At 43.8% G+C, this 24411-nt stretch overlaps 1 protein-coding gene across 1 annotated transcript; it reads left to right on the top strand.

Moving 5' to 3' along the window:
- The first annotated feature begins 5342 nt into the window (after positions 1 to 5342).
- Positions 5343 to 17397, top strand: LOC144100195 (uncharacterized). The gene is made up of 10 exons (XM_077633209.1): positions 5343 to 5491; positions 8120 to 8166; positions 8688 to 8726; positions 9782 to 9820; positions 11287 to 11383; positions 12191 to 12324; positions 12433 to 12480; positions 14971 to 15006; positions 16590 to 16752; positions 17195 to 17397. The coding sequence occupies exons 1-10, from the start codon at positions 5416 to 5418 to the stop codon at positions 17209 to 17211; spliced, it is 696 nt and encodes a 231-aa protein (XP_077489335.1). The 5' UTR covers positions 5343 to 5415; the 3' UTR covers positions 17212 to 17397.
- Positions 17398 to 24411: the final 7014 nt, after the last annotated feature.

Here is a 24411-nt window from a genome sequence, read left to right on the forward strand (position 1 = left end):
TATTTAAATACATGCTGTGATGTTCTCGGTGAGAGCAGGAAAACAAATCGAAATTAATGAGAGCCTAATTATTATTAGAGCCTAATAACCTAATTATTCCCATAAAATTGCAACGAATATAGATCATTAAACTCTTTATTACTCACATCTGTGAGAAATAACCTTTCAAAGGCTTATAATGTTGAAAAAAGAGTCAAACAGCGCTATCAGGGAAAGTTTCTTGTTTTCAAGTTCTAAACCCTACACGTGAAAAGGCGCAGCTGCGCACAATCGCACCCGTTTTGCCGTGCCCTGGAAGTCGGAAGTCAGCATGCGCGTCCAGCAGTCGAATGTTGAAAGGACTTTATGCCTTAAAAACGTCAATATATATTTCAACTATTTTAAACTTTTTTTTCTGTTTCTTTCCGCGCTCTACATAAAGCTTCCGTTACAAGATGACGCCTTGGAGGTTCCTTTTGCGATGATTTGAAACCCGCTAAGTTGTGTTTTTTTCGCTGTTCCCGACAGAAAAGTACTCTACGACTAAATTAACGAAAAAATTAAAACAGTATAAAGTATGGCGATGATTGCTAGGCAACCAACTGCGGCTCTGTCTTAGTTATGCATGTATGTCTATGTATGTTTTTATAGTTTTTTAATGAGACCATAATTCAAATATTCCGCGTTAATTTAAGGTGCGATGCAAACAAACACAGGCACAGGAACTATCTCATAGGGTTTACTGACAACTGATTTTTTTTTTTCAGGGAAACACGCAATATATAGGCGAACAGTACCGGTGATAATCAGAGGCGGTAAACGTCACATGGTGTATAGGCCATAAAAGCGATAAAAGACTTGCATGGTGAATATTTAAAAACGATAAAAAAGAGCAATGACAAATGGTGTACAGGCCACATGAAAGGGAAAGTATAAAAGGTTCTTTAAAAACAAACATGATTTTCAGTTTTTTAGGCATGCGCAGATGCCAGGTTTTTACACATGTTCCAAATTCAACCGCGGCCTTCTAGGAAAGCCAGTTCACTTTCATAGAGCAAAAATCAGTTGTCAGTAAGCGCTTGTTCGTATCACTTCTTAAGTCTTGTCTCTGTTCGCGCTTCTTTTCTTTGTAACATGCACCAACTAGCCCAGCAAAAAGTTCTACTTGAATATCTCACAGGGATTTTACTCGTTTCATTGCTCTATACATTAAAAAATTGCAACTACAATGAAACCGGCCTTGACTTCAATGAAACCGGCCTTGACTTCGCATTTTTCTTCTCTCATCGCAGACTGTTTGCCCCGCATACGTATTCATACATTACTCCAACCACAGTTCCGCAGCAAACGTACCTCAACGCCTCGGCACGTATCGACAAGACTAGGCCTTACTCACAAGGTCGGTACCCCATTCCTGCAAGTCAAATGCTTTCCTTCAGATAGTTTTTACCATAGGCACGCAGCCAGTATAAGTTCATCCCCGTCAAAAGTATGCAGCCCAAGGGGTTTGCTTTTGAGGTCTGCAGCGTGGCTCGGTATGCGTCCTGAGCGACCACAATCTCTTGTAAAGGGAATGGCTTCGCGTCCTCGCTCGTCCCAAGCTTTAGACTGCTAGATGCGCTCGAGAGCCCCGCTAAACAGATTACAAGCGAACCCTTTGGCCTGTATGCTTTTCTAATGGTGAACGATGTGCGCAAATAGGGAACTCGTAACGAGGGCTGCACGTTCCTTCCACAACAGCGGCCATCGCAGATAATCAACTGTTCAAGAACAACTTAGCTAACATAACTGGGAGCCATTTAGGATGATGATGATGTTGATGACTTTTTATGGCACAAGGCCAGCCCAAGGGCGCGAAACTCGCCAGTCATTTTCGGAACACGTGAACCTTTTGTGGCCCTGTACTCTTTCCTGTATATTTTACCCTGTATTTTTGAGCTTTTACTGTTTACCCTTTTTGTAACCACTTGATCCCCCTTATTTTATTTCTTAGACTTTACAGTTGCACTGTTGCGTTCATTGTGCATATGTTTTCATCATGAGTGGATTTACACAAAACCATGTGTAAGCCCTTCCTTATGTATTGCCCTCGGGCCTTTAAGGATGAAATAAATGAAAAGAAATAGATGAAGAGCGCCATTGCACAAGGTGGGGTCAAAGATCCACTTTCTCAGGCATTTCACTCTAAGGTACCGAGCACCAGACCAGGGGAAAGCTTGTTCCCAATGTATCACCGGTGGGTACCCGCGACACTGGGGATCGAACCCCGCACCTCGCGCATGCGAGGCGGATGCTCTGACCACTAAGCCACCGCTGCGGTCAGGAGCCATTTATGATAGAGGTGTATCTATCCACTGAACTGTACTAAATTTTTATGTCTGCTTGTATCCGCCAGCTTCTGCAATGCGTTACTGGTCCTCTTTTATATATATGAATGGAGAAATAAAAGTAATATTAAAGCACAATATTTCTACCATGAAAAGAGAACAAAGTGGGAGAACTTTATTTCGTGAGTGACAGCGAGATGAAAATATCGCGTAATTATTCTTGTTGTTTTCAAAATTAGCCCAGTTAATATGTTTACTAGAATTCCTTTAGGTGATATAGTTCTCAAATAAGAAACTAATTACTCATTATCATTCATCCAAGCCAAGCTATATGGCTACAAAAATGGCTGCACTTTCATGGATGGGAAGTAGTTATTATTCATTAGTCATTAGTTATTACTAGATTTTTTTCCTGACCATTTTTATCTCAAGTATAAAGCACAAACGAGAATTTCAATGCTTAAGCTATTGACAGAGCACCTCCGGTTTCGATTAAATGGTTCACGGAATGCAAATAATGCTTGTTAAAATATAAATTACTGACCATTGTTGCATTCTTTACAGTTTCTTGAAATTGACACCCTTACAGGATCCCAAATATTCTTCGTGCTGCTTCATGATCAACAAAATTATTGTTTTTGATAATGTACTTTAACTGTTCCATTACTCCTGACAGCAATCATGTGCTGATCGCAATGTAGGTACGGTGTAACATGCAGCGCAAAGCGTTTATATTCGGACACTTATTCTAATAAATTTCCTTCTGAAATATACTAGAAAGTGATATCATTTTTGTTGTTGATTCTGTAATGGCAGTACTTCGTTTGTAGCTTATTTCCACCTGCCTAGTCTGGCATCACTCCACTAACTACTAAGTTTGTTGTTCGCCTAGTACGGCCATCTACGAGTGAATGCCTTTTTATGGAACGCAGCCGTGTGAATACACTCTCTTCCAGGTTGAGCCAATCAGCATAATTTCTCAATAAAATCCTTGCAAATTAGACTGATCCAGGCAAAACAACAATAACGAGGCTTTGCTAATGCTTCCAGGTGGGACCAGCTTTTTTAAAAAAACCTGCACCACTCACATAACTCGGAACACTACCAGTACCCAGAAGGCATTTTACCAAAACTTGGTGCGGGCGCGCTTGTAAGAGAAAGACAAAGTTCCTAGTAAACGCAACAATATTTATAGCAACGCCTCGGAATGCGGGCCAGCCTTCTTCAGGTCAACTTGTTCAAGTCACGTAAAGAAAGTATGCATACGGTATATAGAGTTTAACGTTCCAAAACGACATCGGTTATGAAGGACGCCGTAGTGGGGGGTCTGCATTTATTTCGACCACCACCTGTGCGTTTCTTTACAGTTCACGGGTTCTTTACGGCTCACCTCCACGGAAACGTGACAGCCGCGGTCAGGATCGAACCCGCGTCCTCGGAATTAGTAGTCGTGCGCCATAACCACTGCGTAGCTGTGACGGGGCCCGTCAAGAAAGGGAAATATTGTTTATTTGAAAAAGTTACGTTCAAACAATTCATGGCGGAGTATTCGCAGCGTCTCGAAACCGCCACCAGGTGACGCCATGAATTTCACAGGATGTCTTCAATTTCCTTTTACTGGTCACGTAAACACTCTCATGGTTACACGCGCTGTCAATACGAATTTACACACAGTTAACGCGACACAGACAAAGCCCACACGATAAGCACGCTCCCAAAATGCTCCTAACTTTTCCCCACCCCCAACCTCTTGCGCGCTTATCGTGTGGTATTCGTGTCCTGTTAACAGTGCGTAAGTTCCTATCAGTATCACGTTAAACCACGATAATGTACAATCAACTAGCCTCTATTGCTAATGATGATAGTGAATTTTTTTATGCCGCAAGGCCATCTGCGGCGAAAGAGCGCCATGGCACAAGGTATTTTCGTCTACTCAAGGTGGGTTCAAAGACCCGTTTCCTAAGCATTTCGCCGTCAATAATCCCAGCACCAGGCCAGGGGAAGCTTGCACCCATTGCATCACAGATGGGTACCCGGCGGCACAGGGGATCGAACCCCGCACCTCCCGCATGCGAAGCGGATGTTCAAGTCACTAGGCCACCGCTGCTGTCTATTTCTGCCATGTTTGTGAAGCGCACAGTCCCGTCAAAGCCGGATACGGATCCGGATTCTCAAAAGAGCTGTCTGACGCAGTTAATATTTTTCCCCACGTCAAGTGCTTTTGTTCTGCTGCTAAAAACAGTTTATCGTGTTTCCACATAGAAAACACGGAAAAACGATTAATAAAGAACTGGGCGGTCACCACAACGCATGTGTTCACAGATCAACGCTAGAGTACGTGGCTTGCTCTTTCATTACCGTTTAACAGGATTGGGATCTGTGCTCGGCATTTGTATCACATCCGGTTCTGCTACCTTGTTCGTATGCACCCATTATTTGAAGCTGATGTGTCTTTTGACTTTATTTTGATATTTTTTGTTCTCTTTGTAGTGTCAAGGCCTAGGCATACTGCAGCATAGCCTTTTTTGGTGGCAATGGGAAAGTCGCTTGTGTCAGGTAAAAAATGAGCGCGAAACAGTCATCTAAGTGGAGCCCCACACGCAAAATTCATCACATGCATACCCGCATGTGCACGAAAAAGGAAATCCCAGTCATTCGTAGGGGCGTACTTCTGCGCTGGCAACGCCTGTGTCCCATTAACCTCCCGCGTCTGTTCAGCAGGCGTATGACGAATAATTACAAAAATAGCGCAGTTGTAACTCACTGAAGTGGCGTGTCGGCCGCAAGCGTCACAAAATTTATGAAACAATGTGGGCATAGAAAAAAATCGTTTTTAATGAGGCGCTTTTAATAGTGACGGTGAGAACAACACGTGAGCAACCTATCTAGCTCTCCACTTCACGCTCTAATAAATGACTGTGCGAAAGCATTGATCACCCTCTGCACTGTAAACAAAAGCTTCCAATGACGTCGTCCTCGCGTACTTCCACGTCCGGTTAGTGCCTAATTTGGGGTATAAAAGGGCTCAGAGTTCCAGGGCACAGACATCTTGAACTGCTCCTACCAGCCTGGTCTCAGTCACCCCGTCCGCCGTACACTCAACTCAACGATGGCATCTGCCCACCTCCTCCTCACCCTTCTGGTCGCCGGAGCCATGACTACTGCATCATCAGCTTCATTGCCGAGTAAGCAGAAATTTTAAAGACCAACAAGTTATAACGGCTAACCAATTTTTACCGAAAAATAACTTCGAAGTTGTGATCCTCTCTAAAACTTTCCAACTTTTCAGCGCTCTCCACGCGTTCAGAACGCCAGAAATTCTCATTTAACGCTCGCAGCCCAGCAAATAATTGGTCCCTGTCGAGGACCATACTGCCTTGTTTCCTGCACCGAAACGTCTGCATGTAAGGAATGCAATAGCTAGCCGGTTACCATCCCCCATCGTTGTACTGCAAGCTAGGCTTTTTTAAGGGCTTAACGTCCCAAAGCGACTCAGGTTGTGATGAACGCCGTATTGGGGGATTCCCTAGAATTTCGACTACCTGAGATTCTTTAACGTGCACTCACGTCGCACAGTACAAGGTGTTCTATCGTTTGGTTTCCATCGAAATGCGACTGGCGCGGCCAGGATGGAATCCGCGTCTTTCGGGTCAGCAGCCAACTACCATAAAAACTGAGCAACGCCCGTGGCTGCCTATGGTTTTTAATAAGTCCCGCACTGAAAAAGTCGCAAGGAATGAGAAGTTTAATCATTTTATCAGGCCTTGACAGGCAGGACATCGCGTAGTGTTGCTGTTTGAAATGTGGGACACCTTTAGCATAAGGTTTAGCTGGAGGAAGGCAGACTGCATGGTACATACAGGAAGAATCAGCTTATAATGCCGACCACAGAAGTCTCTTGTCGCACGCTTCTTAATACACTTGTAGTAAAATATAATGGAACCAAATGTGCAAGTCCGACCTTATTTCAATTATTCTGCCGAAAGGACATAAAGTTTTGTGGTTCATTCTTGAATGCTACCGGTCATTTCATGAAGTCAGCAATTTTTAATAACTATCCTGTTTAAATGGAGTTACGTTACAACAAGTATTTAGAAGAAATCCAGGTGCACTATTAATCTTTTCTATACTAAATTCCTCAAAACCCCTCGATCATGGCGCATTGCCATCGTACTCCAGAATACAACACTTGGTTCCATTAACTCGAACCGAAGCGTCAACGAATGATTTTCTTTACTAATATTTCCCAGAAAATGCCAGGCCACACACTGTTCTTTCTTATGTTTAAGCTTTTGGACATAAATCATTTTTTCTTTCGCCTTCTTGATCATCCCGGGTTCGAACGACAGTTGTCTCATTGGTAGGAAGTGTTCATGCTTGAGAAAAATCAGAGCGGGCATAGGATCCGTGCGCGAGATGTACCACCTCTTCTGACGTCCTGTGACTCGGTTGTTTTCTAATCAGAATTCATTGTTTTTTCTGATGTGAAACTAATCATAATCCTTTTATGCGGCACTTACATGTGCGTGGACAAAGTTTTGAAGTCAGTTCTATAAACATTTTGTATATTTCCCTGTCTTGAAATGCCATACCCTGGGGTCATTTTATGATGGAACGTTCTGCCATAGACCTAGACCCCAGTATTGTTGTAATGTTGTTTATTTATTTATTTTTATTTATACTTTAACCGCAGCATTAATTTGTCATTATAGTGTGGGTAGAAGGAGGTGGACACATATAACACATAAATGCAGGTAAATGACAAAAAGAAAAAAGCAGCACCATTATCTACAGAAGAATAGAAAAGAATAACAAGCATCAGCGGAGTACACATGTATATGCAGAACTAATACTAAATACAGCTTCAACTGCGTAGTTCACCCAAAAATATGCACTTTATAGAAAAAATAAAACATCAACGCAGTACATGTGTAAATGCACGATTAATGCTACATAAAACTTCTAATGTGCTAATGTGTATTTCACGAAAGTATAGTGCGCAAAGATAAGAATAAAGTGGAAAACACTAATTGGCCAACACTTCATAATTGTTCTTTTAATTTTCAAATATCGAGAGTTAAACTCGGTATAGTATCCCTGCTACGTATTTTATTCCTTTGTGCTAACAATTCATTGATCACTGACTCTGTCCTAGCATGGTGACGGGGCTAAACACAGCTAAGTTGGAACTGCAGAAAATGAATAAACCTCGCGGTTCGATTCAGAACTATATTAAAATGTGGCGCAAATAAAAATGGCTAGCGCAACGAACTATCAGCAAATGTAAACTAATGCTAGTACCTCAACACATGTGGCCCTGTTAACTCTTATGGCCTGCACAATAGCCTCCTCAGGCCCCTAACACATTTTTTACTTCACGTGTGTTTGGCGCATCATAGCCTTAGTTTCTTTTGCGCCATTAAACTCAATATACCTAAGTAACTTTTCTTACTTAACTAAAATCACATCCGCAAAACCATTGTGCTGTAAGTCACAGATGCAAAATATATTTGAAAACATTGATGACATTACCATGACAAGGTTTTTGGCTAGTTGGACTAATGCAACCTTGTTACATTCCTTGCAGACATTTATGATGATAGCAGTTAATATGCTCTTGTCAAGGATGTTCTTTTGTAACCTAAAAAGATGAACCAATTTATCCGGCAGCCGGCAAAAAATAAATAGAAAGACTGAACAAACCGCAGAGATGTCGCTCTTGATACTTAAGAAATGTATTTGCAATCATTGTACGCTGCAATTGTACATCATTTCGAAACGCTGCAACTTATTTCATCGCTTTATCTTTTCAGCCTCTTGCGTCAACATCACCCTCAACAACATACTCGGCATCGGAGCTGTGAGTCTCGCAGTGATGCTATCTGCGCATTGTTCTTATTCGATTGCATCCAAAAAAAATTCTCAACTGCTGGGAAAATAGCAAAGCTTTCATCGCTTGTTCATAGCGAGAAGTGTAAAAAACTTCGTCGGCTTTCTGTTGCATGAGCACGTAACATTACATGTGCACGCTGAAAAGCGAAAATTGAAAAAAAATGACTGGAGAGAAAGAAGGTAAAAGAGGAGAGAGCTTGCGAGAAAAGAAAATATGCTTCGTGGGCGACGCTTTCAGTGCTTCATAAGATTCTTCAGAAGTGTCAAAAGGGGACGCAGAAAGAAGTAACAACACAGTAGTAGATAGGAAGCGCGCCTGATAGCAACGAGGTGGGTCCACCACTCATAACTGTAGGCACGAGAGAAAGTAGGTCGGACAGGTTGTCTAAACACTGCCTCATTTGGAGGCTTAGTTTTAATTTTTTTATAATTGAGGCGCGGTAACAAACAGCGCCTATATATGTTTCTCGTTTTTTTTTTCCTTTTCAGTGTGCCGGCACATCAACTAACTTCTGTGGTAACACAAGCGTAAGTTTTCGCCTTTTGAAGCTCTCTATTAACTGAGCTCTCTTCGTGCTCTGTAAACTAGTGGCCTTTATTTCTTTCTTTTTCTTTAGAACGTGGATATTTCAGTCCGTCAATGAATCAGTTTTTTTTTGTAGTTCTTGTTGAGATCTGACCATTGAAGGTAACATAACATGTAACAGCTGCCCCATAGGGGAGATAGTGCACAGCTCTCCGTTGTCACCGCACCCAGAAATTCTTGAGAAAAGCATTTCCCAACGGGATATAGTTCATGGCCGCAATGTTTTCATACATTGTAACATTTCACTATAGCAATCAATATACCCGCAGATCTCCCCTCGCCAAGCTTGCATTTTTTTGCCATTAACGTTTTGCTATGGTCAACAAAAGTTCCCGCTGATTTTCCATGACATTGGTAACTTGACATTGGTAATCATTACCTTCAATATTTACATAACAGCGACTTACAGTGTTCTAATATTGAAATTTTTGTTTAAGAATGGTGGACTTGTAACATTCTGGCCTGACAGTACTGTTCTATTTAGTCACGCTTGTTAATAAAGTTTCCGGATGCACGTCGCGTTTTGGTTATGCTAGAAAAGAAGTGCTGATAAGGCACAATCACATGTGTATGCGTCAAGCGTGGTTATATATTCACCATTGGTTATATAATGATATAGTTAATGGTTCTACATGAGCTCTCGTACCGGTGCATCATGGACTCGGGCATCTTGAAGCTGCACTAATGTTGTTAGGCGAAGCTTGCGCTTAAAAGAATGGCCCGAACTCAAACTCTTCAAGCTTCCCGCGCGATTATTTTGTCCTCGGCAGGCCAGAGATAACAAGAAACCAGAGTTTTAATTTTTTGTTTTTCATCAGGGAATGCGTTTATTTTTCACAATAAATGGAGACCACGGTTGTCTATTCTATTGAATAAGAACGGCATTTCGGCTTGCAAGAGCCATTATTTAGTAGATGCATTGTTTCCTGTGGCGGAAGTGAGGCTCATGTGGCATAAATAAATGTTCTCAATATTCTGTCCGTGTTCGCAATTGCAGACAACTGCAACCACCCAAGGACTCGTCAAGATCATCAATGTAAGTTTCTGCACTCGCTTGCGTTTGATCCGGTTGAAAATCTTCACTTAGCGGCCTTTTATGTCGCTAAATCAGCTTTCGTGGGACATTTTTTCGCTACTATCATCGAAATAATCGCGGTCAACAGGAGTAATTACGTTGGTGTGCTGGTTAGTGAAGTTCCGCGGATTTCAGTCCGACTTCTCTGATTTCGAATCAATGTTATTTTGTTATCGCATGCAAATGCATTTTGCGGCAAGGTGCTTTTTCTTAAAATAAAAGAAAAAAATATTAGGCCCTCAAATGACCCATCTACCCGCCTTCGCTACAAACGTCGTTGAACCCCAAATTCTCCGCTCAGACGTCGCTGTTCACCATCACTTCTATACTCGTACTTGAGCGAGAAAATATTGAAAATTGATTGTTGGAGAAAGGAAATGGCGCAGTATTTGCCTCACATATCGGCGGACACTCTAACCGCGCCGTCAGGAGAGATCAAGGAGGAAGTGAGAAACGAAAGGAAGAAAGAGATACCGTAGTGGAGGGCTCCGGAATAATTTCGACCATCTGGGGATCTTTAACGTGCACTGACATCGCACAGCACACGGGCGCCTATGCGTTTCGCCTCCATCGTAACGCAGCCGCCGCGGTCGGGTTCTAACCCGGGAGATCCGGATCAGTAGCCGAGCGCCCTAACCGCTGAGCCACCGCGGCGAGTCTTGAGCGAGTGACAGCGGACCTAATAATAATAATAATAATAATAATAATAATAATCGGTTTGGGGGGGGGGGAAGGAAATGGCGCAATATATGTCTCATATATCGTTGGACACCTGAACCGCGTCGTAAGGGAAGGGATAAAGGAGGGAGTGAAAGAAAAAAGGAAGAAGAGGTGCCGTAGTGGAGGGCTCCGGAATAATTTCGACCAGCTGGGGATCTTTAACGTGCACTGACATCGCACAGCACACGGGCGCCTTAGCGTTTTTCCCCCATAAAAACGCAGCCGCCGCGGCCGAGTTCGAACCCGGGAACTCCGGTTCAGTAGTCGAGCGCCCTAACCGCTGAGCCACCGCGGCGAGTCTTGAGCGAGTGACAGCGGACTTAATAATAATAATAATAATAATAATCAGTTTTGGGTGGAAAGGAAATGGCGCAATATCTGTCTCATATATCGTTGGACACCTGAACCGAGTCGTAAGGGAAGGGATAAAGGAGGGAGTGAAAGAAAAAAGGAAGAAGAGGTGCCGTAGTGGAGGGCTCCGGAATAATTTCGACCAGCTGGGGATCTTTAACGTGCACTGACATCGCACAGCACACGGGCGCCTTAGCGTTTTTCCCCCATAAACACGCAGCCGCCGCGGTCGAGTTCGAACCCGGGAACTCCGGATCAGCAGCCGAGCGCCATAACCACTGAGCCACCGCTGCGGGTCTTGAGCGAGGGACAGCGGACTGCTGACAATGAAACCCCGTCGCGACGTTCACTTGCAGTGCGCCATTCAAGGAATCGTCCAGAACGGCTCTCCTCAAGGAATTCTCAGCGCCCTGGCGCCTCTGCTGTTGATCATTGTGAACCGGGACATTGCAAGTGAGCTGACCGTAAAATTTTATTTCTAACAACATATTACGCATATGATTTCTATCCAGAGGGCTAAACCTTTTTCTATGCACGTAGCAAAGAAATAGCTCGCAAGCCGGAATGCGTGCGGCAATTGCACAGATCGTATTTCTTTATGTACTGAGTTATTTATTTTTCGTTTATTTACTCGTTTATGTATATTTTTATTTCCTCCCCTATTTCTTTATTTATTAATTTATTTATTTGAAGCACTTTTCTTGTCATTTCTTCACAGAAGAGTTGTGTTCTGTGAAAGAATGACACAAAACTCTATGTAAATGTATCAAAAGTTTCAAGTTTATTTAATAACGCAGACAGTAACAGTGTAATAACTTCTAATACAATTCTAATAACAGTAATAACTTCTAATTGTATCGCATTGTGAGGATATAATGTAATTCGGTGTGCCTGTGAATATTTCGTGATCAGATTGAGCAGTTACGTTGTCCAGAACGCAACACCGCTTGGTGCTGAAAAAGACAACAAGAAAAACAGTCATAGATTGCTGGTCCCTGTATACATGTACAATCTACAAGAACGTTTGAACGTTCTTCGTTTTTATTAACTGGTGAATTCCTAATCATATTACTGTTGTCATTTATGTTAAAGCTGTTGTCCAAGACCACAATTTTCCTTAGGTTTTACCGGCCGATCCATAGTAAATGCATGATTTCATGCTTTTGCCTGTGAAACGGGTGCAAAGAAGCAGAAATATTAGCATTTTATAATTTCCTCTTTGAGCTTCTTTCTACTAATCTATGGGACGTAATTTTGCAGCCGGCCTCAACCTTGGACCGCTGGGCAACTTCCAGCTCTGCAACTCCAGTGGATGCCTTAACTTCCTCATCAAGAACGACTCGTGCCTTGGATCGATCAACATTGGTCTGCCAGCCGTCGGAAATCTAAGCTCGGTAAAAAAAAAAAAAAGTGGGCCGGGAGCCTCTGTCGTAGGGACATTTGTCTCCCTAATGTTACTCTTTGTTCCTAACGATTATTAATTCCTTATGTATCGTTTTCAGTGCGCTGGAGATACTGCTATGCTGTGCACCGCTGGATCACCTACCACCGTAAGTTACCGGTTATTACGCGATAGCGTAATGAGCTCGTTCCGCTGAAAACCCGAAGTCGGCTGTGGGCCTGCGTCAGTCGGAAAAAATTTCAGAATCCGTGCAATGAGAATATATAAAATAAAACATCCGGCATTAATGCTCAAACCCAGAACCACTGCGTGCCAGGCGGACACGCAATGCGTGGTCCAGGAAGTGTCCTTCATTGAAACGCGTTAGATGGACACCAAGCGAACACGTTATAATGTTTTGTTTGGTTTGGTTTGGGGTTTAACGTCCCAAAGCAGCTCAGTCAATGAGGGATGACGTAGTGGAGGTCTCCGGAAATTTCGACCACCCGGGGTTCTTTAACGTGCACTGACATCGCACAGTACACGGGCCTCTAGAATTTCGCCTCCATCGAAATTCGACCGCCGCTGTTGGAATCAAACCCCCGTCTTTCGGGTCAGCAGCCGACCGCCACGACTAAGCCATCACGCCGGTTAGTTATGGTGTGTATGACTTAGTAACGTGTGTTTGGGATGTGTAGTGATGTTACAGTACTTTTTTAAAAAAATAATATAAATATGCTAATTAGGCGTCAGAAATTGCGCGCAACGAAAAGGCGCTTTTATGGTGCTTCATTGTACCGAAACAAATAGTGGGCGCGTGCACGGGTATGCAGTGGGGTAGTATGTCGTGCAGCGTAACCTAGATAGTGATTTGTGATTACCAATCGATAAGTGTGATTGGTGATTGGTAATCGGTAATGTGATCGGAAATTGTGATTGTAATCGATGACCGTGATCGGTAATGTATTGTGGATTGGTAATCGAAGTGGAATGAGAGAGAAAAGGAATAAAAATAGAAAAAAGGTAGGAAAAGGTGCTGTCGCGTCTACTCTTAAGGCGAAGCTTAAGCGTCCTCCTAATATTTTACCCCAAACATCCCCCTTATAGTTGTCGGGCTTGTTGTCATGATTTATAGCAGGTTGGAAAGTTGGATGGAATCCGCATCAGATCCATAGTAAGGCCAATTTACTATAAAGAAAGGTCTTAGCGATAACTTCAAAGAGGGTTACAACCTGATGATTGAGGATTAAATATTGAAGGTAAAAGCTTTACAATGGTCCTTTACCCTGAGTAAGCACACCACGGGGCGTGTTTCTGTAGTGCCCCGCTCGTAGCGAAGTTCAACGCAGTTCCTCGTATGTTTATTCGCGTCACGTCGTATACAATCTGAGAAATCAGGGGAACACACAGGTAGTTCTAAAATCAACCCAGCGCTCACCAGTGGCCGGCAGCCAGTCCCTGCGTGAGTGTTGTGGCTTCGTAGGGAAAATAAGGGACGATGGGATTTCAGTCACAGACAGTTTTCATAAACTGGCGATAGGCAACATGGGTGCGTTAGACGGCGAGTTTAGGTGAGGAGGGCTAGAATCTGCAGTATGGTAAGACAGCAGTTTAACCTCTCCTGGCATATTTGTAGTACTACCATTAAAAAAATGAAGCTCAAATTACACCGGTCGACGCTACCCAGTGTGCGACACAAACGGCAGAGAATGGTTTAACGAAATTTTAGTGGTAGATACGTGTTTATTTTTATCAGAATCAGTTTTTATTTGTTTTTACATTTCGTAAGTACAGCATATCATGCAGAAGGAGGTCCCGAAGTCACACTGTAACGGGACCTCATAATCAAATACATCGCGTAAAACCTTCAAAAGCTTGCGACAGATCAGATGAATATGATAAATTGTATACATGTAGGATACACCTTAAAGAAGACACATGGGAGAGAAATAAAAGCTATTAAAACTTATATTATTATTATTATTATTATTATTATTATTATTATTATTATTATTATTATTATTATTATTATTATTATTATTATTATTATTATTATTATTATTATTATTATTTGTAACTATATACGCAAAAACAACGACGCGTCACAAAGGCCGAAATGTTTATTTTCAGACTGCCTTTTTCTCCATGTCTCTGAGCACTTCCACAAAGCACTTCGATCTCTTTGGAAAAAAAAAGGGAGTCGTCAGAATTTTTTTTTTTGCAGCTTCGTCATTAACTCAGTCTCATGCAGTGCCTGTGTATCGCGCAGAATTGTACACAGCGAGCGAAGTGCATAAAGACTGAATTTCGAGTTTGCATGTTCTATTTCCTGGTTGCCAGCATTCAAAGAATCAAGGTATCCTTGAGAGCTATTCAATAAATTGCGAGAATTAATAAAGCGCGAACAAAGCAACTTAACAAGAACAAAACAAAAGTAAACAAAAGACAAAACAGGCTATCCGTACTTGTGGAGCGTCCCTGAGAGTCCTTGTAGAAGCATTCGCAACTATGAACAAGGCAACGCAAATCCTTGTTCGGGCTAGTACTAGAGTTGGCAGGCAAAGACGTAGCTCGTTACGACGAAAAGATTGTTGCGATGCACATGAAAATACGCCCAGCAAATATTGACTCACCTTCTTGTACGTGTTCCTTGTTGCAGACCAACATGATTCAGTCCACGGTGCAAGCCATTGTTGTGAGTATACGGCACTGTTCTCGTACATATCTCAGTAATCTGCTTTTTACGGGATGACGCATACAGCTCGTCTGATCGAAAAGCTGTCGGCGTAGTATAGTTGGCACCGCGTGCCGGAAATATTCGGGGGCTGCGTAAAAAAAATTGTTTCACGGTAACTTGTGAGGCTAGTGATCGAGGATTGATTGGTGTGGGATAGGCGATGACGAGTTGATGAAATCATTGCAATTAATTGAATATTTGATAAGGAAAAAGTTAGAAAAAGGGGGTTCAAAGTTGTAAAAATGCTCAGAATGAAAATCCGATGCTTGATGACGCTACTTAGGAAAATTTAGAGTGTAATTGATCAATGAATAACAGAAACAATTGAAAAAAAAATAAAAATGCGTTCCAAGGTGTCAAACTGCTCAGAATAAAAAGCCTAACCCACTACTCTAACACGTCATACCCTTAAGGCAGAGCTTAAGTGTCCTCTCTAAATAATTTTTTAATGCGAAACCATTACCAGACCCACTGCGAGAAACGGCAGCGGCGTGTGTTAGTGTGCGTACCCGCAAACGGTACAGAAAATCCTAGCGAAAATTCAAACCTAACACCACCATTTCAGACAATGATATACATGTCGTTCGTCTATGCATATTCCTCACTGCCTAACATTATTGTAGCGCCAGTTTTCCCGACTACATACGTGCCAAATGGTCACATACGATTTCTCGTCGCACATAGCTTTCATGTACTAGTCAAGTATGAGGCTAACCTGAGACAGGGATTCGAATCGACGACATATACATCTTCAATTGTATGGCTTTCCAGACTCTCTACTTCTGTTAGGGCACGGTTGAGGTGTCCACCAAGATGTGAGACAGTTACTGCGCCATTTCCTTTCCTCAAAAAAACAGTTCGTCTCAAAATTGTGATGCAACCGTCCGTCGTACAGCGTTCAGAGTGGTGTCATACGCGCGCGCGTGTGTGTAGGCCGGCGTGAATGCACCCAAGCACAGAAATGTTTTCGCATTCCTACGCATAAGCAATATTGAGTATCTCTGTCGAATTTTTTATTCTCTCTTTTAAACTCAAAACTTTTTTTCTTTTTGTGCACTGTCTTCCCAACTTCTAATACTTTACAGAAACAGCAGGGATCTTCAGACCGGCAGCTGCGGTGTTTCATCGCCAGATGGCGATAAATCTTTTCATTTCATTGATCAATATGCGTCGTCATACACATCACGACAACGATTTTTTTTTCACAGAGTGCATGGACGCATTAAGCATTAGCAATTAAACATTTACAAATAAAGATGAAGTAAGGTGTCCTCAAACATGAAACGCTAAACGTTAGCTTAATCAAGTTACCTGGGCAAGACGTGACATTTCCGCGGATGTAATGCAACGAATCAGCATCAGCTGTCACTAAAATATTTGAGCCCATTACACACATCGCAGTCAGGCATGCTGCCTACAGAAACGCTGACTACTATGTCCCTTAGGGGTTAATGCTTTCAATGCTTTTTAACAGCTGAAACACTCTGAGGACCACCCTGGGAGACCTTCAACCACCGTGTCTTGCATTTCTTTGCCTACAGTGCATCCTGACTCAGCTTCCCATGGACCAGTTGCGCGCTGTTCTTCAAGGCATCATCTGCCAGCTCATCAATGCCATTAACCAGGCCTTACAGGGAAACGTGGCGCTCCAGACGACTCTCATCGCCTTCCGCTTGGCCATCACTACCGCTCTCGGCGTCACGTGTGAGTGTGCCATGTGCCTCGCTCTGACCGAGAAACGCGAATCGTTACCCACCTTATTTTCCGGGTTATACCTTACACCCACCGTACCGTCCACAGTGACCAATCTGAGCTGAGATTGAAAACTTTTTTTTTCTGGCAGTATGCACTCGTTGTCTGGTTCTGTGCATACAAAGCGCTCGCCTGTATATGCATCGCATGTATTCGGCAATGTTTCAGTGCACGTAATCATAATTCACGAAATACGCTCACAATGACTCCGATCTCTGCTATCGGAGTCTTGGATTTCTCATTCTCGCTCCACGTATGACAAAATTTTTTAGGCAGTATGACCAAGCCGCTGTTCTTTTTGATTCCATACGAATGCCAGGCATGAAGTCATGCCCGCCGTGTTGCTCCTGTTTCAATGGCGCCTGACACCGTTTTCATCTTCTCTTACTTCCAGGCCCCACGATTGGCTAAAGACGGCAGCAATGAGTTCCCAGTCCGTGAGGCGGCAAGAGCACCCTTCTTCCCTCGTGGCTCGACGCTTCTGTGCTTTTCTGAAAGGAGAAATGATAAAAAGGTGGTTGGCATATATTCAATAAACATTTGACATACGGTTTACCGTATTTTGCTCATAAGATGACTGGCCCTACAACCGTTTTCTTGGCGTTTACTCAACCACCTATGTCCGCCAATTGGACCCTCGAGGTCGCTTAGCAGCTATGGAATTCATCTGCTGTGCTCCGAGGGGCATGGATTAGATCCCGGCCATGGCAGTAGCTCGTCATTTTACTCCGGTTCGGAAGCTCGACTCGTTAACTCAGCTACCACTGTGGCTCAAAGCTCGACCAGCCGGGTTACCCAGCGTCGCAACGGTGTAACCTTGCGAACACTGCAACAAAGCCTTTGTTTTTTGAGTAAAGTCAATTACTTCCTTTTCAGCGTTACGTCAAATCTACCGCAATTACTCGATTCTAACGCGTACCTTTTTTTTCGAAAAGAAATCGCCCAAAAACGATATTCGTGCTAGAATCGAGTAGGAAAATAAAACTATGCCAGCAATACCCCACTGATATGGGCTTCACAAAGATGGCCGCTTGGTACTTGAGAATCCATATTATCAATACCGCCTACCGCAGTCTTGGATAACGAAGAGCCTCGAGAGCATATGCATGAAGTCTGCTGTCAGCCAGGCGCCGATCTGCACTTGAGTCAAGATGGAAACGTCAGTTGCGAAGATGCGCCGAGTTGGCTACTACATAGGGTTGAAAAAAATCGACAGTGGCTTAACTTGGCTAACCCTGGAATTCAGCGAAAAACTGCACACATGGTTACTAACTACGTGATTTCACATCACCCCATAGGATGTTCTTAAGGTCAAAGGTCAACCCCAAGGTCACCCAATGTCAAAGTTCAGAGGTCAAATGCCAACTAAATGTGATTAGTCAAAGTCCGGGGTCAAGGGCTGGACACCATAACTGTACCACATATGGCCATACACGGCTATCCTTGGTTGGACTGAAGGACGTTCAAGGTCGTTGTGCTGCCTGCCCGAAGACTGCTTTACCTAGCGTAGTGAAGCATTTCGCTACAAAAGGCGACAGTGCAGGAGGAGGCTTTGCGCAGCCGGCAGCCCGACATCGACCACGCCACCACAGCTGATGCTCCCGTCCAGGGCGCACAACCGTATTGGCGCCCTGCCGAGCTCGCTGAACGCGTCACCGCTGGCAGAGCTCCTGTTGAAAGATAAACGCGCCAGCATCCTATGGGAGCGCATCATCTCGGCGCGCTGCCCAGGTCTATACTGTGGACACTGACGAAGGCGGGAAGGAACGAGCTAAGATGAGCGAACGCTTTGAAATTAAGGGTTAGTTCGCACGAATCCGGTGGCAGCCGAGTGGCCTCATGTGCGTATTTTTTTTTATCGAAGCATAAATATCCGGTGCGCATTACAGACCTTGAAAAGCGGGTGTGCGTTACAGTCGAGGGCGCGTCAGAATACAGTAAATACGGTATTTCCTCAGTTTTCGCAGTAGGCGTTGACCGCACCGAGGAGGGTGCGGTTGCCATAAAGACGCGCAGCATAAAATCCTGATCAGTTAGCAAAAATATTTTACCTTCATTTTTGTTTTTATTTTAAATTAAACACTTACTACTACTACTGGGTCGAATGACGCCATTAGTGACGGCAGTACATACAGGCCAATCGACGTGTCATCGTATGCAGCGTGTCAACGAGTAGAAAAGAATAAGGCGACACGGACGCTTCTACAAAAGTCGACTAAGGTTGTTGGAGGAGCCCTTGCAGCATCTTGGCCTTGGTCTGAGCAGCCCGCGCTTGCTGTCATTTGGCGCCACCACAATTGGGCTCAGCCACAGATCTCTTTGTAGTAGTAATAATAATAATAATTGGTTTTTGGGGAAAGGAAATGGCGCAGTATCTGTCTCATATTCGTTGGACACCTGTACCGCGTTGTAAGGGAAGGGATAAAGGAGGGAGTGAAAGAAGACGGGAAGAAAGAGGTGCCGTAGTGGAAACTCCGGAATCATTTCTACCACCTGGGGATCTTTAACGAGCACTGACATCGCACAGCACACGGGCGCCTTTGCGTTTCGCCTCCATCGAAACGCTGCCGCCGTGGTCGGGTTCTAAACCGGGAACTCCGGATCTGTTCAAAATTTCTTGCCGGAATCTCGTCTACAGTCCTGCTAAATGTTACGATATTTGCTTTTCTATGCATTATTGCATTTTGAATTGATCATTCTTATTTTTTCTTTTTCACCCAAACTCTTACCCCTTTTCAGTTCATGCCCTACTTGAGATAGAATCCACCGGAGTAGTTAACCCGCGTGATTTTATCTTGCCTTTATTATGTACAGATGTATATAGCAACCTCTGGCTCCCGACTCTTGGCCGATCCACCTGTGTGAGTATGTGCCAACTTTTGAAAGGCTAACAGCAACAACACTTAGACGACGGATCAAGCAGTCTGAGCATGAACAATACAAGTGTCCGTCCAGTCAATTCTGCCATATACGTACGACGGAGGCAGCAGCAAAGCCACTCTAGCGAGAAAAGTGATTTCTTCAGGCCGCAGACACGGAAGAAAACCTCTTTCGACGCTAGGACTTGCTGTTCGAACCGCGGCGATCAGGGCGAGTCGACTTAGACGCCAGGGCCCGAGCACTTCGAGTCGCATTCACAGGCAGATCTTGGGCGACCAAACAAGTGAGCCAAGACAGCACTCAAGGCAGACGCTGCAACGAAGGCATTCACAAGAATGTTTCTGGACAACCCGTTCGACTGCATCTACTAGGTAAGCGATCAGTTGTGATTCAAGATCGAGCTCTTTGCCTTGACTCTGCCCATGCAGCGGCCAGTGCTCTCGTTGGAGTTTCCGGACAGCGGCGTCTCTATGGTACGGCTGTGCATGACTCTGGACCGTTGGCAGTACAACACTCGCAAACGTACTTTTTTTTATTTAACACCCGGAAGCCGTGGGTAGTCTGCTATTCTTAGCTAATCGTGGCGACGTCGGTATGACGATGGTTGTACAGCGTGTAGTGTGTGCACGACGTTGTCGTAGCAAAGAGGATGATGTCTCCGTAATTCGGCAGGATTGGCCAGATGAGCTGCTACAGCCATAAACCATGACTTATAAAACCCGGCGCATGCTAATACGCGTGCAGGCAACTAGGCACTTTGGAATTAATTAATTAACGTTCATTGCGGGCTTTATATTCGCTATCCGCTGGGATATCAACCTGAGTGTGGCATGACGTGAAAGTGCCCTGCACGGGTTTAAGAGAGGCAAGAATGCGATCATTTAGGACGATCGATGAGCCCTGAAGGGCAGCACAGATTCTTCTTTTGTTTACGCTAGGAATTAACGCTTCGAAGAAATCACGTGACCTTGTGGAGTGGCCCTCGCATGAAGTCATGATCCACAAGGGCCAATCAGCGATGTTACGTCGGCAGTGTGGTCACTTTGCACCCATGGTTCACTCTATATTGGGAATAGGGACCGCAGTAATACATATACAGTACGCATATGCTGCTTGTGCATCACTGTATGGTTTATCATCATCATCGTCATCATCTGCTTTGCTGCCACGCAAACGCATTCAACCTTAAAACGTAAAATGAGAATTTTGGACAAAATTTTGAATGTAGGAGAATTCTAAGCCACTGTTAAGGAAATATTAAAGGTAACTGTGCACCCTTCGCATGTGTAGCAAAATATTTCCTTTAAAGTTTTTCCATCGCTCGCAGTCGCATGCAGCTGTTAAGACTGCCATAAAAAACCGATGCGGAATGCTTTTTACGACTGTAAAAATGTTATCAGAAAAAAAAAGCAAGCCTCTGCACGAGGGATCTGCGGATGTCGATTGCTATAGTAAAATCTTAGATGAAACAACAGCGGTTATCAACTATTTCCCGCTCAGAAATGCTTTTGTTCAGAATTGTTGGGTATAAGAGTACCTCATCTGTCTCTATTACGCAATCTGCTCAATTGCACAGGTGCATTTCTTAAAGAAACCGTCAGGCATATGCTCGTCAAATACATCACAATCAGCCGATATATAGAGAGAAAGTGCACTGATTGATTGGTTAATATATTTATTGACAGTTATTCACATTCCACAGCAGTGGACAAATTCGGACAACATGGGGCTTTTACCGCGCGCTACAATCTCACTAGAGCAGATATGTGTTTACCCTTCACCTCCATCTAGCTTGAGCCTTCATGGTCGGCATATAATCCACGACATTGTGCTCAGTAGACGAATGTCGTAACCGCTAAGCTTGTGACCACGAGGGGTCGATTTTCTAACGTAAGCAGTCGGAGTACGCACAAGCACGATGGCTATACCGTAAGCCATCTTGCGAGTAAAATACGGCAGAAAATGTCAAATTTTTATTCAGCATATCCCACGACCTTTTTTTGTTTGCTCTCTCCCGCAAATGTGAAGAAGCATGGGTCCACGTGATAGGGACGAGGTCATTGCCGTCTGCCGCACTGGAGACTCGATCACTGCTGTCTTCTTTAGCCACTTAGAAAAAGGCCTGGAAGTGAGACAAGGAAAAAGTTGCATCAGACACCTTTGAAACAGGAGCAGGTAAGCGTGCATGACCTAGCGGTAAGCGTTTTTTTTCTTCAAAAACAAAAAGCAGACACCTGCCGACATTCCTTAAAAACTTGCACTAGGCATGAATTAGACATCCATATCTCCGACAACCGTGACGGCAGTTATTTTCAATTATTCTTGTTATATTTACGCTTGCATGCAGTAATAGGCTGTCGATTTGATGCCATGCATCTGCGAACGTGCACTTTGCATGCACAAAATCAGACCAGTGTAGGCTGGCTGAGAAAAATGCTTGCGATTACAGCTTAGATTGGACCCTGGGGTCGACATGGTGGATGTGAGGTATAACCCGGAAAATACGGCGGGTAACCAATCGCTTTCCATGACCAAAGACAAGCGTGCGGTACACTCACATGAGAGGCCCAACGAAAGGGTGATGGCTGTGCTAAAGGAGCCGAAAGTCGCCTGGAGCGTCGAATCCATCTGTATGGCCTGGTTAATGGCCGTGATCAGCTGGCAGGCGATGCCCTTAATAACAGCAAGGAACTGGTCTGCGGGAAGCTGACTCAGGATGCACTGTAGGCAATGAAATGCAAGACGCGGTGGTTGAAGGCCTCCCAGGGTGATCCCCAAAGTGTTTCGGCAAATAAAGAGCAGAGGAAGCATTTGTCAGCGTTGTACATTGTGGTTTTCATTGTACATGTACGAAGCATGCCGGACTGCGACGAGTGTTCACAGGCTCAATTATTACTTTTTTTTTGCAGTGACAGCTCATGTCGATTCCTTCCAATAGATCCGCGGCGCTGTCACATACTCTACAGGTAACGTGATTAATTCTTAAAGTTTAATGCTAAACTTTCAATGTTTCGCGTTCCAGGGCACTTAATTTTCTTCATTCGTTAATGTTTGGCGGTGAATGCTAAAAGCTAACGATGTTGACTTCACTTCACGCAATTAGAATTATCGTCACAATGTGTGTGGCAACGTAGAATGATCCCAGAAATGCAACAAATCGTCGTAATACGGGTAGTGACGCCTGTAGCTTTCGCTCTTACTCTCATGCTCGCTGCCGTTCTTGTGAAGTTTTAGAATTTTCAGAAACGGTGGAGAAAAACACACAATACAAGCATTTCACTTTCAAAATGGACAAAACTTTGCAGAGATGTTTCATAACAGTGCTGTATACTCACAACAATGGACTGCACCGTGGACTGCACCATGTTGGTCTGCGAGAAGGAAGGCACATTGCGGAGCAGGAAGGTGAATCGCCATTTCTTATTCAATGTATTTAAACACGACCGTAACAGCCTGTGCGCAATAACCGGAGACTTTCTTAGCTTCCAACTCGAGCAACTAGAACGTATGTTGCAGCACATGCGAGGCACAGAGGTCTCACAAGTACGGATAGCAGGTTCGCTCAGGTACGCGCATTTTTTCGTCCCTGCATTGTTGATCTATTTGTCGATCGAAAATCAGTGTAGTCATATACTCGTAATTAGCCCTCGCCTATATCATGACGATCTGTCAGCTGGAAACCATGAAATGGAAATTGGCAACTTGAAATCTAGTACGGATGCACTTCGCAAACAGCTTTGCTGTCAAGCAAGAACGCTGAGGCGCTAAATGAGACGAAGTTAAAGACGCGACTTGGCAAAAACAAGTAGTCCGACAACTACAGATTTCTGCACATTAATCGAAATGCCGCGTGGCACTGCTCGGGAACACGGGCAGTAAATATATCTCAAAATAACCATTTCGAAAATTGCCAGATGTTGCTTTTGTGGGTTACAGCTACAAACCAATGTCTACCGCAAAAGTTTCTCTCAAACATTCTTTGATATCTGTATAATGCATTCTCTAATACAGTTAGGAGTTATTTCACGTATTTTTGCTTCGAACAGTACGTTAAATTGCTTTTGGATGAGATCAAGTGCCTTTCTAGAATTTTTTATTTCTCCTTCCCGCTGTCCTGCTTCTGTCGTCTTACCTAGCGACAGAAGTCATCACCAATGTCCGCATACTAACTAGCCGCTGCAGAAATACCATCACTTATTTACTCTTCAAGAAATCAAGAAAACGCAGGGATGAACTCCTGGCAACTGATGGGCTGTCAATTGATTTTCCCTGATTCTATCGTTTTCCGGAGGCCGCAGTGGCGCGGTACAATGCGCAGAAATTCATTGTACGAACTGCGTTGGGATTCACTATGAGCAGAACATTATAGACAGACCTGCGCCGTGGTTTGCTTAACCAGCGTAAAGTAGCTTTGTCGTATCTCCGCCTCTAAAATTCAATTCTCAAACATCTAGTCTCCTGTTCAACCGAAGTTTTCGACAAGACCTTACAATTTTTGTTTATTTTGTTTTTCCAGCTCTAATGTGACGTTATATCATCCGACCTTCAAGCGCTTCATTAAATCGTGCCAGCACAGATCGAGGGGGAAGTTTGGGCCACAATAACCGGTAACTTACGGTGGTAGGTGATCCAGCTGTGCACATCATAGTCGTGTCGCCAGCGCACTGAAAGTTGTGGGAAACAATTTATAAAGCAAACATCTCTACGGCAGAACCTCCTAGTACGACTCAG

The sequence above is a fragment of the Amblyomma americanum genome, chromosome 8 (genome assembly GCF_052857255.1).
Source record: "Amblyomma americanum isolate KBUSLIRL-KWMA chromosome 8, ASM5285725v1, whole genome shotgun sequence".
Lineage (NCBI taxonomy): Eukaryota > Metazoa > Arthropoda > Arachnida > Ixodida > Ixodidae > Amblyomma > Amblyomma americanum.

Coding starts and splice junctions, on each gene's coding strand:
- LOC144100195 (XM_077633209.1), top strand. CDS start 5,416: ATGGCATCTGCCCACCTCCTCCTCACCCTTCTGGTCGCCGGAGCCATG. Junction 12,325..12,432: donor CCGTCGGAAATCTAAGCTCG/GTAAAAAAAAAA, acceptor TATCGTTTTCAG/TGCGCTGGAGATACTGCTAT. Junction 12,481..14,970: donor CCGCTGGATCACCTACCACC/GTAAGTTACCGG, acceptor TCCTTGTTGCAG/ACCAACATGATTCAGTCCAC.